Raw genomic sequence first — 15,599 nt, 5'->3', positions numbered from 1 at the left:
TTCAGGATGAAAACAGCTTCATCAGTTTGGTGTTGGCCTAAAATGGATCCTGCCGTCTTTAGTCTTCATGCCAAGTATTCACTTGTTGTCAGTATACTTGTCTAGTCTATGGAAAAGCAAAAGGATTCAGTTGGCTAGTCAATGGAAAAGCAAGTCTGAAGATATTCTAAAGACTATCAGATTTATTCTATGTGAGCCTTGATGGTTCAGTGGTAGACGTGGCTTGTAATCTATGAAAGCTCAAGTGAAACTAATGTATCATTGACTAACATATTTATTACTTGTATCTACTAACCAACCAATGTTTCTTTATTTTGGGGTTGTGTATACATATTTGCCATGTAGTCCCTTATGTTTGAGGAAGTTGACTTGATCCATGAAAGCTCATATTAAAGTATAGCAGCTAGTCTTTAAGGTTCCAAAATATTTTTGTCTTTTGTTTTGTTTTGCTTCTTGTTTGATCAAAATAAATCTTATTTGGCTGAATGATGCCACAAGACTTTGTTCTATATTTTGTTTTTGTTTGCAAAATGGATTAACATTGCTGTTCATCCCATGGCTTTGGACTCCCCGGAGAACCAAGGAACCTCAGTAGAGAACATTTATGAAAGTTTGTGCCAGTTATCTTTATGTTCTACAAATGATCCAGAATATCAAAAGAATCTCTAGCTCTAGTGGCTGGAAAATCCTGCATAAAGAGAGTATCCTGCATACTTTGCCACGTGGTCTTTATTTCACCAGAATATTTTCAAAGCACAGTTAGACATTGATATTGAACATGAACTTCCAGGTGTTGCAGATTTGCTATTTTTTTATGAGTGCAGATGATGTTCTAGGAAGGAGGTGCCTCCTGTCACGTAGAACCAGGATGTCTGTACTGTACAGCCTCTTGCTTGTCACCTGCTGCAGATTCCTTCAGTTATGAAAGCATCTGAAAGAAATTATCTCTATTTAGAAATACAACAAATCAAGAAATAAACTGACATGAGAAAGGATATAGATTCTTGGGTCATTGTGACCAACTGCCAGTATCGAGGTAGGCAGTCTAGCTGGCCCTCTACTCTGAGCCTGGTCCTGTTGAATGCCAGGTCTGTATCCAATAAATCCCAGCTTATTCAAGACCTTATTCTGGAGGAGGATGCAGACCTGGCATGCATAACTGAGACCTGGATGGGTGGGGAAGGAGGGGTTCCTCTGACCCTTTCCTGCCCTCCAGGTTATGCAGTCCAGCACCAGGGCAGACTGGAGGGGCGGGGGGGAGGAGTTGCCATTGTTTATAGAAAATCATTAGAGGTTACTAGGCGCTCCTCGGTTGTGAAGCCAGGTCTGGAGGCCCTTCATGTGAGGATTGGGGCTAGGGATGGTATTGGGATCTTGCTGGGTTACCGCGCTCCCCGTGACCCAGCCACCTCCCTACCGGAGCTGGCGGACTTCGTCTCCGCGCCACTGTTGGAGTCCCCGAGACTTCTGGTCCTGGGTGACTTCAACATCTATGCGGAGGCGGAGGTATCCGGTCCAGCTCTTGAGTTCTTGGAAACCATGGCTTCCTTGAACTTACCCCAACATGTCAACGGCCCCATGCACATGGGTGGCCATATGCTCGACTTGGTTTTTTCCACCGAGTGTAATGAGCGTGGTCTGATGGTGACTGACCTTGTGTCAGTCCCCTTGTCATGGTCAGACCATTACCTAATAAAATGTAACCTCACAATGGCGCTCTCCCCTCGGAGGGAGCATGGATCTGTTTTGATGGTCCACCCTCGAAGGTTACTGGATCCAATTGGTTTTCAGGATACCATGAGAGGGATTCCAGCAGAACTGTCTGGCGCTCCTGTCGAAGCTCTGGTCGATGGTTGGTTCTCCGCCGCTACTAGGGCTGTTGACACGATCGCACCCAAACGCCCTCTCAGGAGCAGAGCTCGGCCAGGACCCTGGTATAGTCAGGATCTACGAGCGATGAAGCGAATAAGGAGACGGCTAGAGTGCGCTTGGAGAAAGAAACTGACAGACTATAGTAAAATAGCTGTCAGGATCGCAACTAACCGTTACCTAGCCAAGGTAAAGGCTGCTAGAAGATCTTACCTCGCTGACCGGATAAGCGAAGCTTCCAACCAGCAGGCAGAACTTTTCCGTATAGTTCGCGATCTATCCAGAATTGGTCAGGGTGAAGGGCCCCTCCCACTAGCATCTCACCTGACCAATTTGCAGCGTTTTTTAAATCCAAAGTGGAGGCCATCCGCCATGACCTTTCTCCTTTTTTAAATACAATGGATCGAGCAGAGATGTCCAGCGCTCCGTCCTGCCCGGTTATTCTCGACTCCTTTCAGCCTGTAACACCAGATTTGGTAGGCAAGGCGCTTGATCGCTGTCGGGCCACCACCTCTTCTCTCGACCCTTGCCCGGCCTGGCTAATCAAAGCAGCCAGGCAGGTAACAACTGAATGGGCCACTGCAATAATTAATGGGTCTCTCCAGGAGGGCAAGGTCCCCCTCGCCCTCAAGGAGACACTCATTAGGCCCATTAGGAAGAAACCAAATTTGGCGGCGGACGAAATTGGCAATTATAGGCCCGTCGCCAATGTTTCCTTCCTCAGCAAAGTGGTTGAGAGGGTGGTGGCAGATCAGCTTCAGGCGCTCTTCGATGAAACCAATGCTCTGGACCCATTTCAGTTGGGCTTCAGGCCGCGCTGTGGTACAGAGACGGCACTGGTCGCACTGTTGGATGACCTGTTGAGGGAAGCCGATGGGGGCAACATGTCCTTGTTGGTCCTCCTCGACATCTCAGCTGCCTTTGATACCGTCGACCACAGTATCCTCCTGGGGAGGCTCTCCGAGTTGGGAGTCGGTGGCCTGGCACTTGCCTGGCTCCGCTCCTTCCTGGAAGACCGCCCCCAGAGAGTACAGCTTGGGGAGAGGGTCTCGGCCCCGTGGAATCTCAATTGTGGGGTTCCACAGGGGTCGATCATCTCCCCAATGCTGTTTAATATCTATATGAGGCCGCTGGGCGGGGTCATCAGGGGGTGTGGGGCATCGTGTCATCAGTACGCTGATGACACACAGCTCTACATCTCCTTTACACCAACTTCAGTGGATGCCGTCCGGTCCCTCCAGCGCTGCCTGGACACCGTACTGGAATGGATGCAGTCAAATGGATTGAGGCTGAACCCGGACAAGACGGAGGTCTTGAGGGTGGGCGGCCCTTCCGTCAGCAGCATAGGTTACTCCCTCTCCTTTGGAGGGACGACCCTTGCCGCAAAGAGTGAGGTCTGCAGCTTGGGAATACATCTGGACCCGGCGCTTACCATGGAAACCCAGGTGGCGTCCGTGGTCGCTCCGCCTATTTTCATCTATGGCGGATTGCCCAGCTGCGATCATATCTTGATCGGGGGGCCCTCACTACTCTAGTCCATGCGCTCGTAATCTCGAGATTAGACCATTGTAATGCACTCTACGTGGGGCTGCCTTTGAGGCTGACGCGGAAACTTCAGATGGTCCAGAATGCAGCAGCCAGGCTTCTTAGTGGGGTGAGAAAACACCAGCATATCTCCCCCACCCTGGCTGCTTTGCACTGGTTGCCCATCCGTTTCTGCGTTGACTTCAAAGTGCTAATGATCACTTATAAAGCCCTAAACGGTTTGGGACCTCAATATTTGGCAGACCGTCTTCTCCCACCCAGATCTACCCGAATCACCCGACATAGCCAGCAGGGGCAGTTGAGGGGTCTGACGCCGAGAGAGGCCAGGAAGGAAAAAACAAGAAACCGGGCCTTCTCGGCGGTGGCTCCTCGGCTGTGGAATGCCCTCCCAACAGAAATTCGGCTGGCACCCTCGCTGGGTGTTTTTAAAAGCCAGTTAAAAACTTGGTTATTCAAGAAGGCCTTCCCTCCAGTCAATTAAGTCTTTCTCTCTCTTTTTTTTCTTTGCTATTTCATCTTGGTAATCCTCTCTTTAAATTAATTGTTTTAAATTGAAATTTGTAATTTTATGATTTTATATGTTTTTATACTGTTTTGTTTTATTTTGTAAGCCGCCCCGAGTAGACATGGTCTAGAGGGGTGGGGTAAAAATCAATCAAACAAACAAACAAACAAACAAACAAACAAACAAACAAACAAATAAATAAATAAATAAATAAATAAATAAATAAATAAATAAATAAATAAATTGTGGGCAAACCTTCAATTCTTAATTATGATCCCTGTAAACTCACACTAATGAGTTTTTTCTGAGCCTGACATAACTTCTGGAACTCTTTGAATCTGAATCTTAAATGTTCTGGCATACTGAGTATGTGAGGCTTCAGTTTTTTAATGTCAGTGAGGATTATAGCACTGAAAGATCAAAAGCAGCAGCAAGTCCTTGGATTGATGTAATAAACATTGAGAGTAATTACACAGAGTTTCATGTAATAAAATCAGTATTTTGTGGGTCTTGGGGGGGAAAACCTGCTTCATTCCTGAAAATTAAATTCAGAATGAATAGTGGTTTTCTTTGTTGTACCATTATGTTGGTGTTTTTATTTACTTTTGTTGTGAACCTTTTGCTGATTCTAACATTCCCTCTGATTTTGTGCCAGTGCTGGGTGGAGGCCTCGCCCTGCACGTGTGGGCTGGAACCAAATGGGCAGCAACACTGGCTGTGAGTGGGTAGCATCGATGAATGCAGCAGTGTACAGCTGCATGCCCATGCAACTTAGAGGGAACATTGCGTGATTCTTATAAACTGGCAAGAAATGCTGCATTTCATGTAGTTCCTAGTCATACTTCCTTTTGTAACCAGCCAATCCCCCAACAAAACCACCCTGTTTAAACTTAGTTGGTAAAACTCCAATGTCTGAATAATAGATTATCTTCTAAATTTCATATGCCCAAATGCAATATTTTTAATGAATAAACAAAGTTATACATTATAGATCAGTGTTTCCCAACTTTTTTGAATTATGACCCTCCTGCTCCTCTTCATTCCAATTCCCGGCCCGAGCGATCCAGCCACCAGAACTCAAGAGGAACCATAGCTGGCACAAGAGAAGGAGTACATGCAGTCCAGGGGCCCCACAAGAGTAAGCGAAGAGAACTAGGCTTAGGGGTAGAATTGAGGGAGGGAATGGAGTGTGTACAGAAGGGAACTGGGGAGGGGGTTGGGAGTCCCTCCTCTTCTGAAAACTTCTGAAGACAAATACAGACTGTCCCCTGTCCAGCTCCCTGATTTTGCTGCTTTGGGGACTGTCTCTTCGCCTCGGCCTCCTGGACAAGGGTCTCTTCAGTTTGGGAGTATAGTATAGGTAAAATAAGCAGTTACGAGAATAAAATAGTATAAAAATAATAAAAATCCTTAAAAAGAATTAATTGAAAACAAAGGATAACAATAGCATAACTATTGCATAATAATTAATTATGCTCAGGAAAATACTCCAGAAAGTGCCTAGGTAAGCAGAAAGGTCTTCTATTGATGTGGGGGCCAAAGTCGAGTCTTGATGGTATACTGTGGCTTTCTCCTTATCTGAGCTGAGACGTTTGGGGCAAATGGGGATATTTTCCTAGGTTTTCTCTTCATGCTAGCAATCTTCCACACATTCCCTGAGGCTATTAAAAGATATCTTTAGATACTAATCCATAATAGCATTGAGAACTGTTTGGTGCTGGTAAATGTAATGATTTAAATCAAGGGTCAGACTCCTGCTGGTTAGTTATGCTGGTGCAAGTACGGTGCCATAAATTGCAGTAGCAAATTGCTGCTAGTGAATAAGTTACTGCATGTATCCCTTATAGCATGCACTGGTCATGTTAGTTGGGTGTACTGTACATTGTGGAATACAAGTTGTAACCTACTAACTAGCAGCAATATGTGTGTGTGTGTGTGTGTGTGTGTGTGTGTGTGTGTGTGTGTGTGTGTGTGTGTGTGTGTGTGTGTGTGTATTTAAACTAATAAAAAAGCAAAGCAAAAAGCGTGCTGCTTGTAAGTAATTTAAATTGATTAGAAATTAGTTTAATACTTACTACTTATATAATTTGTTTAGCTCAGCGTTCCTATTGACACTAGTTTGTATATTTCCTTTAAAAATGTGCAGTCTAGTTAACTAGCTATGTTAAGTTACAGTTAAGAGCGATATCATTTGTTTGTCACACTGTACATCTTACATACTTTTTATGTTTTTATAATGTTCCCGTTACACTTCTGTGTTGTTACCTATGGGGATGCAGGAAATTGAATACTGGGACACGTAGTCTTTTCTTCTTCTTTTCGGTATTGCTCCTTTCTCCAGTACTCTGTCTTGATTCAGTCTAATCAGTCATCAGGCAAAAATAAATCAGTGAATGCTCCTGGCTGATAGTGTTACTAAAAGTAAGGTTTAGATATTAGGCAGACCAGAAATGTGAATTTCTGCTGGATATAGTTGAAATTCCAATAGTTGGTAAGTATAATGAAGATAATTAGATTTGAGGAAGTGATCAGATTGGTTTTTCATTTACTTAGACAAATTTTATTTAATTCATTGAAGGTGTTATGACCAGACATTGCAATTATGGGGTACATCACAAAAACATAATGAGAACACATACATTATTGAGAGGAGTGTTCATAATAATCAGGACCTTTGTGTAGTGTGGTGATTGGGTATTTGGAAAGCGGTGAAGATGAATTAAAGCAACACTCATTGTTTCCCCTTTTGTTGTACAAAAACTTGAGAAAAGGATAGAAATAAGTAGATGACTTTAATTCCTAATTTGCATATCTTGCTCTTTTGACTAATGTTGAAAGGAAATAAAACATGTCTGTACATATATACCCACTGGAGTAGGATGCAGGATCAGTCCTGTTCTTCCCAATCTACCCCAGTAACTCTTCAGTAATAGCTTATCCACTTCATATCTAGTGTTCCGTTTCCAGTTGCCTCCTTCCTGGTCCTGTTCAGCTGTCAGTTCTGTTTTTGATTTATTGACGAAACTATGCATGTTTGTCTATTCAAGTTGTTCTGCAAAAAAAACAAAAAAAAAACAAAAAAAAAACCCGACATGGATTTTTTAATAAGTGGGAAAAGCTTATGAGTTTAGGGAGACAGATTCCTAATTGTGATGAGATCCGGCTGCTGAACACCACACAAGGTCACTTTGCCTTCAAATATAAAGAGAGGCTTTTCCTGAATTTGTGAGTGCACATCTGTGGTGGGCAAACAGCAGAAACTGTGTGTTTCTATGCAGCCTCAGAATATTTCGTATACAATCGAACGGTAAGGGATTGCTGAGATGTTCAGATTATAAAAATTGTATAAAATATTTATATTTCCCTCGACTTAGAAATATCGTTAGGATAAAATGTTTAGAATCTTTAAATTTTTTGAACAGGAGTTACTGTAGAAATGTCTAAAAGTAACTGCATTTAGCATTAGAAATATGAACTGTTGCACTGTAATACACTACCAAAGTCAGCAGACTGAAATTAGTTTAATGCTTACTACTTCTATAAAGCAGTGCATTTATTACATTTTGTAAGTCCTTGAACTATGCCTAAATTGCACTTGAGAGTCAGATATTAGTCAAACTCCTGACGTGCCTCTGTTGGTAGGAAATCTAGGGCACAATTGTCATGGAAAATGTACACCTAGTAAACATTACAAAACACAAATTCACATATGTTCATTGCTGTAATAAGACTCTTTGTTTACTGAACATACCATAGGGCCATGGTAACACAGACAGAAATAGGGTCATGAGTCCTCTGGTAGTAAAGACAATGATGTTTACCTGATAGAACCCTAAATTTTGCACCTCTTGGAAATACTTTGTCATTTAAATATCACATGAGTGACTTGGACTGTCCCTAAAAGGTCTTAATGAGGAAGTTATCCTTGAAGTCAAAAGACATACATATGTTTTAAAAAAACACCAAGAACCCCAGGGTATTTGTGTGACTATATACAGAATGGCTTACACTTTTTAAAACAATATGTGAAGGATGATAATATTCCTTAAAAATAAACAACAGGACACTGCCAGTTAAATATACTTCTGCAAAAAATGTCAGCTGGGTGGTAGCTGATGGCATATGGTGTTATATTTAAGAATCACTATTGGCCTTCTAGAACTCTTAGTTGTTGTGACATGCACTTCTTGGATTTGAACATCTTGTATTTTAAAGCTGCTGTTCTCACCCATTTTGTCCTGCTACCTCTTTGATACACACCCTGTTCTTCATTATGAAGGTGTGTATTGAAACATTCTGCAGCTGGGTTTCCATAATCTTTGAACTAGAAACAAATTAAACTGTAGTTCTTCAACTAAAATTTATAATTTCTTGCTGAAATCCTCTAGAACCTAACAAAATTATTTTGGGGAGGGGGCAAAAGCTTTGCACACCCAACAGCACTTTCTACAAGCACTAACAGCAGTAACTGCAACTTACAAAGGCATGTTGATGTTCTGAGGATAATTTCTTTGCCCCGTGTAATAAATGACAAGTAGAGTTACTCCTAACATTTTAGTTAGCTATATTTCAGTGTTAATTGAAAAGTAACATTTTCATTACAACCCCAAACATCCCTGAAGGGCACTGGGAGCAGAAAATATTTTCTTTTATTCTCCCATACAAAGATCTGAAGTATTTTTCTGCACATTATATACAGTTATATGCAGTTTTTTAGATTTTAAAAACGTGGCCACTTTGCTCATTCTGTGCACACTATCATCTGCTGTGTGAGGAGGTGATATTCTTGAGCTTGTACGATACCCTTTTGTGCAAATGCAACTCCTCCTAGCTGCAGTGGTGTAGCAGCAAGTAGGAGATCTCACAGAGTGCTGTGCCAGTATGTCATTATACTCTATAGTCCTCACACCAGGGCACTAGCCCAAAATTTTATATTGACCCAACCAGTAGTAATCTTTAAAAAACTAACTAAAAGAAGAATGGTAGAGTGGTGCCTCGCTAGACAATGATAATCCGTTCCACTGAAATTGCTGTTTAGCAAAATCATCGTCTAGCGAAAAGCATTTCCCCATTGGAATGCATTGAAACCGAAGCTTAGGTCCCGAAAACACCCATTTTGCGAGCGCAGAGAGAGCTGTCAAAATTGTTGTCTAGCGAAAATCGGTTTGCCAAGCAGGGACCAAACATTGTCTAGCAAAATTCCCCCATAGGAATCACTGTTTTGCGAATCGTTATAGCGATCGCAAAAAGTCAATGTCTAGCGAAAACCTGTCATGCAGGGTAACTGTCTAACGAGGCACCACTGTATTTTATCTCTTTCATTTAGTATCCCTTCACAAGATTTGGGCAGATCTGACAGTTTTGCTTTCCCCGACATTCACATTTTGATGAATTAAAAATTTTCACCCATCCTTAAGAATAGAAGATCTGCATATTTTTCTTTCTCTCATATTGGAATTCTGCAAAAATTATGTACATTCTGTAAAAAATGAACTGAGATAAAATGCTTAACCTACTTTAATCAATATATTGCTATCGTCTTCATATTCTGTTCAAACTGTTATCGGTTTATTGTGTAAAAGATCAATATGTATTTGAAATAAAAACTCATTACTTCCCTTAGCCCTTCAAGTTAAATAAGGTGGTTGGGTCTGCTTAGCTACACCTGAGTAGATGTTCCATAGAATATTTCTCTTTACAAGAAAGTATCTGACCTTCATTTTGCCTTTCAAAAGTATCTGTTCAAATCTGGAAACATAATTTTTTATTTTCTTGGTTACAGGGAGAAAAAAATGAAAATTCAGGATATTAAGAACAATATTAAAGAAGCTATAGAGGTAAGTCTACAAGCTTGTGTTTTCTTTGAGCTAATACTTTAATTCATCTCCTTCTACTAATATTTTTCTCTTCCCTTTCCCTACAGACAATAGTGACAGCAATGGGAAATCTGGCACCTCCAGTTGAGCTAGCAAATCCAGAGAATCAGTTTCGAATCGATTATATATTAAACTTATCAAGCCAGATAGACTTTGACTTCCCACCAGTAAGTATATGTTCTTATTAATAATAGGCTTCTCTCGGATTGGGGTTCAGTTTTCCATCTTTTTATCATTACTAAATTTTGCAAGAATAGTATGCAATTCAGTAAAAGATGTTCTGTTAGAATTTCAAAAATACAATCTTTTACTGATAGCAAAATATTGATAAGGAGCGGGAATATGAGCTACTTTTCTTTGTTTCATATACTTTGCACAGGACACCCACAGCCTTTATTTCCTCTATAGTTAAGTTGCATTTGAGAATGGCCTCCTGTGCAGTTAAACAATGCTAGTCAACCTCTCTTTGAGCCCTTCTTTTATGTAGTTTATGATGCAAAATAGCTGCTGATTGTTACTATTAGTAGCAGTGAGAGTAGTTTCTGTTAGTATTTTAGTATATAGAGTATTTCAGAAAAATGGTTTCAGAAATGCTTCTATCAATTGACAAAAGGCAACTTAGTCTCTTTTATCAGAATTGGAGATGGGGCCTTGTTTGTTCAAAGACACAGAGGGACCTCATGAATCATTTGGGATTTGAACCCAGGTCCACCTACAACGTGCTTTCCTTGTCTTTCCATCTTGTCATTTTGCAATCAGCTTGGAATGTAGTTGCATCTAGATTTAGTCATGGTTAGACTAGACTAGAGTTGAGTTTAGTAGAATAGATTAATTAACTTGTTCTAGTTATTTCAGTGGACTCTACTGTTCCAAGTGTGACTAAATGCATATCCCACTCCGCATTGCATCACTTTCTCACAAAGCAGAGTGTGTGCACATATCTATAGATGCGACTATAACTGTGTCATCACAAAGCTATACTTTCAAACCCCTGACAAAACGGAATATGTTAGAATTGAGTACAATCAACATTACACAATTCAGAACTTAGACGAGGATGGTCTTCATGATATGTGTCTGTTTTACTTCCCCTCTTTAAGGATTTAATTCCTCATTCATTCTAGTGTGGCAAACAGGCTATCTGAATAATTCACAAAAAGCAGAGACATCGTTTGATACTCATTACAAATCATTCCGTAAGGTTACAAGTAAAGTTATGCCTTCAGCGGATAATGAACATTTAAAAAGAAGTGTTCAGTGCAGTAAGCAACAATCATCACTGTACAAAGTTGGAAAGTTTTTCCTTTAGTTATAATAATTTTCTTCAAACCTAATAGTATTGCCTGGTGGTCTTTAAATTATATCTCAGTGTTCTAAAGGTAGAACCATCTGTTGCATAAAAGTGTTAAAATATTTGCGTATCCTGTCTTCTCGGCATCAGAGCTAGAAACTAGAAATGTAAATTTTAAAGAAATCTATGAACTTCAGGATTTTATTTGGTCTTGCGAGCAAAGCATAAGAGTTGCTTTTTGTGTGCAACTTGATTGGGGTCTCCTGCGTTGGAGGATAATCCTGTGGGCTCTTTGCACCTGTCTTTTGTAAAGGCTAATGGTTGATGAAAGAGGTGCCAGGTCAAGGTTCCTCTAAGCTGTGTGTGCGCGCATGCAACTTCACCTCCCTCTGCACAATTTTCTTCCTTTTCCGCTCAGTTATTGCATTCAACCACTTTGGTTTCAGTTGTGTCAGAACCCTGTATATGGGCGGGTAGGGTAGAGTCACACACACACACACACACACACACACACACACACAGAGAGAGAGAGAGAGAGAGAGAGAGAGAGAGAGAGAGAGAGAGGTGTGTGCAAAATTGTGCAAGAGAGAGGCAGAGCCCTACCCAATGGAGCCGAAAATTAGAGGTTACGTTGTGGCAGATGTATGCGCCAGGTTGTGAGTATGTGTATGCTACCAGTGGTGCAAATTATCTGCATACACTGACTTAGCTTCCAGATGAGTGTTTGAGATAGTTGTTTTTTTAAAAAAAAATCAGCCTGATTATTTGTTTTGCCCATCAATCTAGCTTTTATTTATGGATCCAATAAAATAACAATAACAATAAAAGTAAGAAAGGTTGTTTTATTATCTCCGAGACAGTCCTCAGCATACAACTTTATAGCATATGCCAAGGAATCTTTAAATTGAGTCTCTCTTCTAGACTTAAAATTAAATCTTGATCACTGTTAGTACAGAAGGATATCTATTACAGCCACATGAAAGATGCTACAGCAAGTTCGACATAAATACTGATTCTATAACTATCTGTTTAGCTTCCTGCCTTTTAAAAACTGGCTTAAATGTTCACAGTTTGAAACATTTTAAGAGGGTTGTGATTGGGGAATATCATTGTGTTGATTTCTGTGATCTATGAGGAGGACCAACTCCTATTTCAATCTCAGTGCAGATCTATGATTTTATAATCAGTTAATACAGCTCTTAATTTGTTACATGAAACACCAAGATTCAATATGTGTCAGTCTGTTTACAGTTCTTAGATGCAGAAAGTTCAGTCGTGGTTTGCTTGGTGGCTTAATGGACAATACCTCACAGATTGCCAGCAATTGGTTTACTGATAAAAAAAAGTCTGATAGCCCTTCAGTTACTGTAAATCTGGAAAGAACTGGAGGCAAAGACTTCCAACTAGGCAAGAGCTTCACAGGAAGTAATTGTTAAACTTTCAATAGTTAGTGGTTAATGAGTAAGTCCAGTTGGCACTACCAATTTCCAGGTTAGAATTAATATGTCTCCTCTGTACACACATGCAAGTTGGCAGTATCCCAGAAATTCTAGCTGTAATGCAGTATCATTCCCATCATGATTATCCTTATCAAGAAATTTAGAAGATCCTCCATGTCACTAGTGTATCCTATCTTGCTGTTGTGTTATGAATTCTTCCACCATTGGCTGTGAACTCAAACAACTCCTCCTCCTAAGTGCTGGTAAGAAGCTTGTTCTAGCAAACCAGTCATTGCAAGACTATTTTATGCTTCTACATGGAATCATCACTGTGATTGTATTTGGGACAAAATGGCAGGAATCTTGAGGCAAGAAGTGTCATTTTTGAAGTATTGCAATTCTGAGCTTTGTGTGCCATTTCTGCTACTGCTTGTTCCTTGTATAGGGCTGCTCTCTGCAAGTCTCTTTGGAGCATATAATATTGGTCTCACTAGAGCTCATTTAAGTATTGGATCTATTCCTGTGGCACTGCAACAAATGAATTTGTGTATTACATATAAATTAACTCCATACCTCAGTGTATCCCTGTGCTCTTAACTCTCTGGGCGTATTAATTTAAATGAGTAGTCCTCAGAGAGAAATAGAGAATTTATTACCTTACGGTATATAGATTTATGTGACTGAATACAATTGTATAGTGAATAATTGAAAAAGAATAGTGACTTGGTGGATTTGAAGGCTGCACAGCATAGCTGATTATGTCTTATTGTGTGTTGAAATTTAGGGTGTCGAGTCTTCTCAAAAACAGTGCATGCAAGAAATACTGTTATTTATGAAGATACAGCTCAGCACCCAGTTGCATAGTGCTGTTCTATCAAGTCTCTGAAAGTTTTTTTTGTTCATTACTGAAATAAATTCATGTTTGTATCCTTCTGTGTGAAAGCATTTTGATGACCCTGCTTATTTAGTGCTTCAGCTTCAATTTTTCTAGGTCATAGAACTACAGGAATCAGACAGTCTGTTTCTCCATATAGAGAATCATAGCTCCAAATATTGCTATGGCTGTTGAAATCTCCAAATAGAAAGTATTTTGATTTTCCATAGTACAGGCACTCCTCACTTAACAACCAAGTTCTGTTCCTGGACTAGATTGTGAAGCAAATTGGCTGATAAACGAGGAGCAATAACACTGTGTACAGAAGCAACATGCCCTCTAATTTTCAGCTCCACTGGGCAGGGCTCCGCCTCTCTCTCGTGGCTTCGCCTCTGCATGCGCATGTGATTCTCCCCCCTGCGTGCTGGGTTCCGTTGCGACCAGAACCTAATGTGTTCGCTGTGCGAAGAAGGAAGAGTGCTGCGCAGAGGGAAGTTGAGTTGTGCATGGGTGTGCCCAGCTTAGCGGGAACCTTGTACAGAAGCAATAAGTCATGTGCCATTTGAGAAGGGGGGTGGCGAAGATCTAAGCACTCATTTACGAGGAGTTGAGAAGGGTATAAGTCCAAGCAGTCATCAAACAGGTAGGTTGTTAAGCAAGGGGTGCCTGTAGATAAGTTCTAAAGTAAAAATGGTACTGTATATTAGGTAGTTTGTAAATAGGTGTTACTATACATGCAGCCAGTTCAACCGTCAAGATATCTGTGTTGCTCTCTTCAGTATAGTCCATTGACTGTGCTTGCTGGTTTTTGAAAATAAGGCATTTCTGTATTGTTTGTCTGGCCTCTTGGCAACTAGGCGCATCCGAGGAACGTTTGGTCAACACTGACCAATTCCTCTATGAGTCTCTTCGACACAGAGGATGTCACGTTTCCATTCACCGCTAAGTGAAGCTAAGAGTTTTTCTTTAGATAAAGAGGTGCTCTCTATATTAATAGAAATTTTTGTAATTTGTGGTCGTAAAAAGGACTGTTGGGTCATTTTGCTCTTCAGCAAGTTTACAGCGCAGTGCTTCTAGACAGGAAGGATTAGCTGGCTGCACATTGCTGCACTCGCATTGCTTTCCACCCTTCAGGGAGGCTCCTTCTAATTCCAAGTAAAATGGAACGACAATATTTTTCCATGTATAATACGCCCTCATGTTTAAGATGCCCCCCAGCTTTTTAAACCCAAAATTAAGAAATCTAGGTGGGGCTTAGCAAGTGGAGGGGAAAGCAGGGATCAAAGTGCTGCAGGATCGCTTTGATCCCTGCTTTCCCCTCCACTTATTTTTGTTCTTTCCTCAACTTACTTCCGTGTATAAGATGACCCTCAATTTTTAGTCTAAAGATTTTAGACAAAAGTATAGTCTTATACACGGAAAAATATGGTACTTTGATATAAGAAAATTTTCTGTGATGTGGAGAAATTTAAACACTGCAACTTTTATGTGAATTCAGTTCATGCCCCGCCACATGTACTAAAGAAGATTTAGTAAATGACTGGGATAACAATGTTGAAGTGGCCCACTTCTGGTCAAAACTAATCTAATAATTTTAACATCTTAAATTTGTTTTAACTTTATTTTTCATTTACATGCATAATTTTAAATTGTGCAGCAGTCTGATATGAATAAAGGAAGTGCAGAGAACATAAAGGGGAAAGGATCTGAAGGGGAAAATTCCCCATAGTAATAACATGGGAGGTTGGGCCAAAGGGTAACGTTCTTTTTGAGGTTCTTTTCTTTGACAGAGTGGGGGATTTCATTGATGGATGAATGTATTCTAGTTAAGAGGCATATATGTATGCAAACATCTCCAGGAGATGTCTAGCAATGTTTTATAGCGCCTTTTCTCCATCAAAAGGAGATAGATCAGAGGAAACTGGGGCAAAACTGCTGAATAACTGCACAGGAAAATATACAAACACATTAGTGCATATGCTTCTGCTTGGGGAACAACGTTTTCCCATCAACCACCTTTCATGCACTTCCCAGTGTCTTCCCAGCATTGCCTCACTAGTGACCCAAAATCACACAATAAAGAAATATGCTGCAGTGTGATATTCCTTGCCAAGTAGGAACTGAGTGACAGATCTTTCCAGCACTGGTACCACAAATACATAATGGTTTCCAGTGTTGATTGTACCTTAGCTTGAGCTTA

At 40.6% G+C, this 15,599-nt stretch overlaps 1 protein-coding gene across 3 annotated transcripts in view; it reads left to right on the top strand.

Annotated features, from left to right (window-relative positions):
* Positions 1 to 15,599, top strand: part of GNAS (GNAS complex locus) — a 274,080-nt gene that overhangs the window by 154,537 nt on the left and 103,944 nt on the right. For all 3 annotated transcript variants that reach the window (XM_020804361.3, XM_072996808.2, XM_072996809.2), the window contains exons 3-4: positions 9,702 to 9,756; positions 9,843 to 9,962. In XM_020804361.3, coding sequence (XP_020660020.3) covers positions 9,702 to 9,756; positions 9,843 to 9,962 — 175 coding nt within the window. The remainder of the gene's footprint in view (positions 1 to 9,701; positions 9,757 to 9,842; positions 9,963 to 15,599) is intronic.

Source organism: Pogona vitticeps, chromosome 4 (genome assembly GCF_051106095.1).
Source record: "Pogona vitticeps strain Pit_001003342236 chromosome 4, PviZW2.1, whole genome shotgun sequence".
In the NCBI taxonomy this organism is placed as follows: Eukaryota; Metazoa; Chordata; class Lepidosauria; order Squamata; family Agamidae; genus Pogona; species Pogona vitticeps.
The sequence above is the reverse complement of the archived record's forward strand: the minus strand, read 5'-3'. Positions and strand labels throughout refer to the sequence as shown.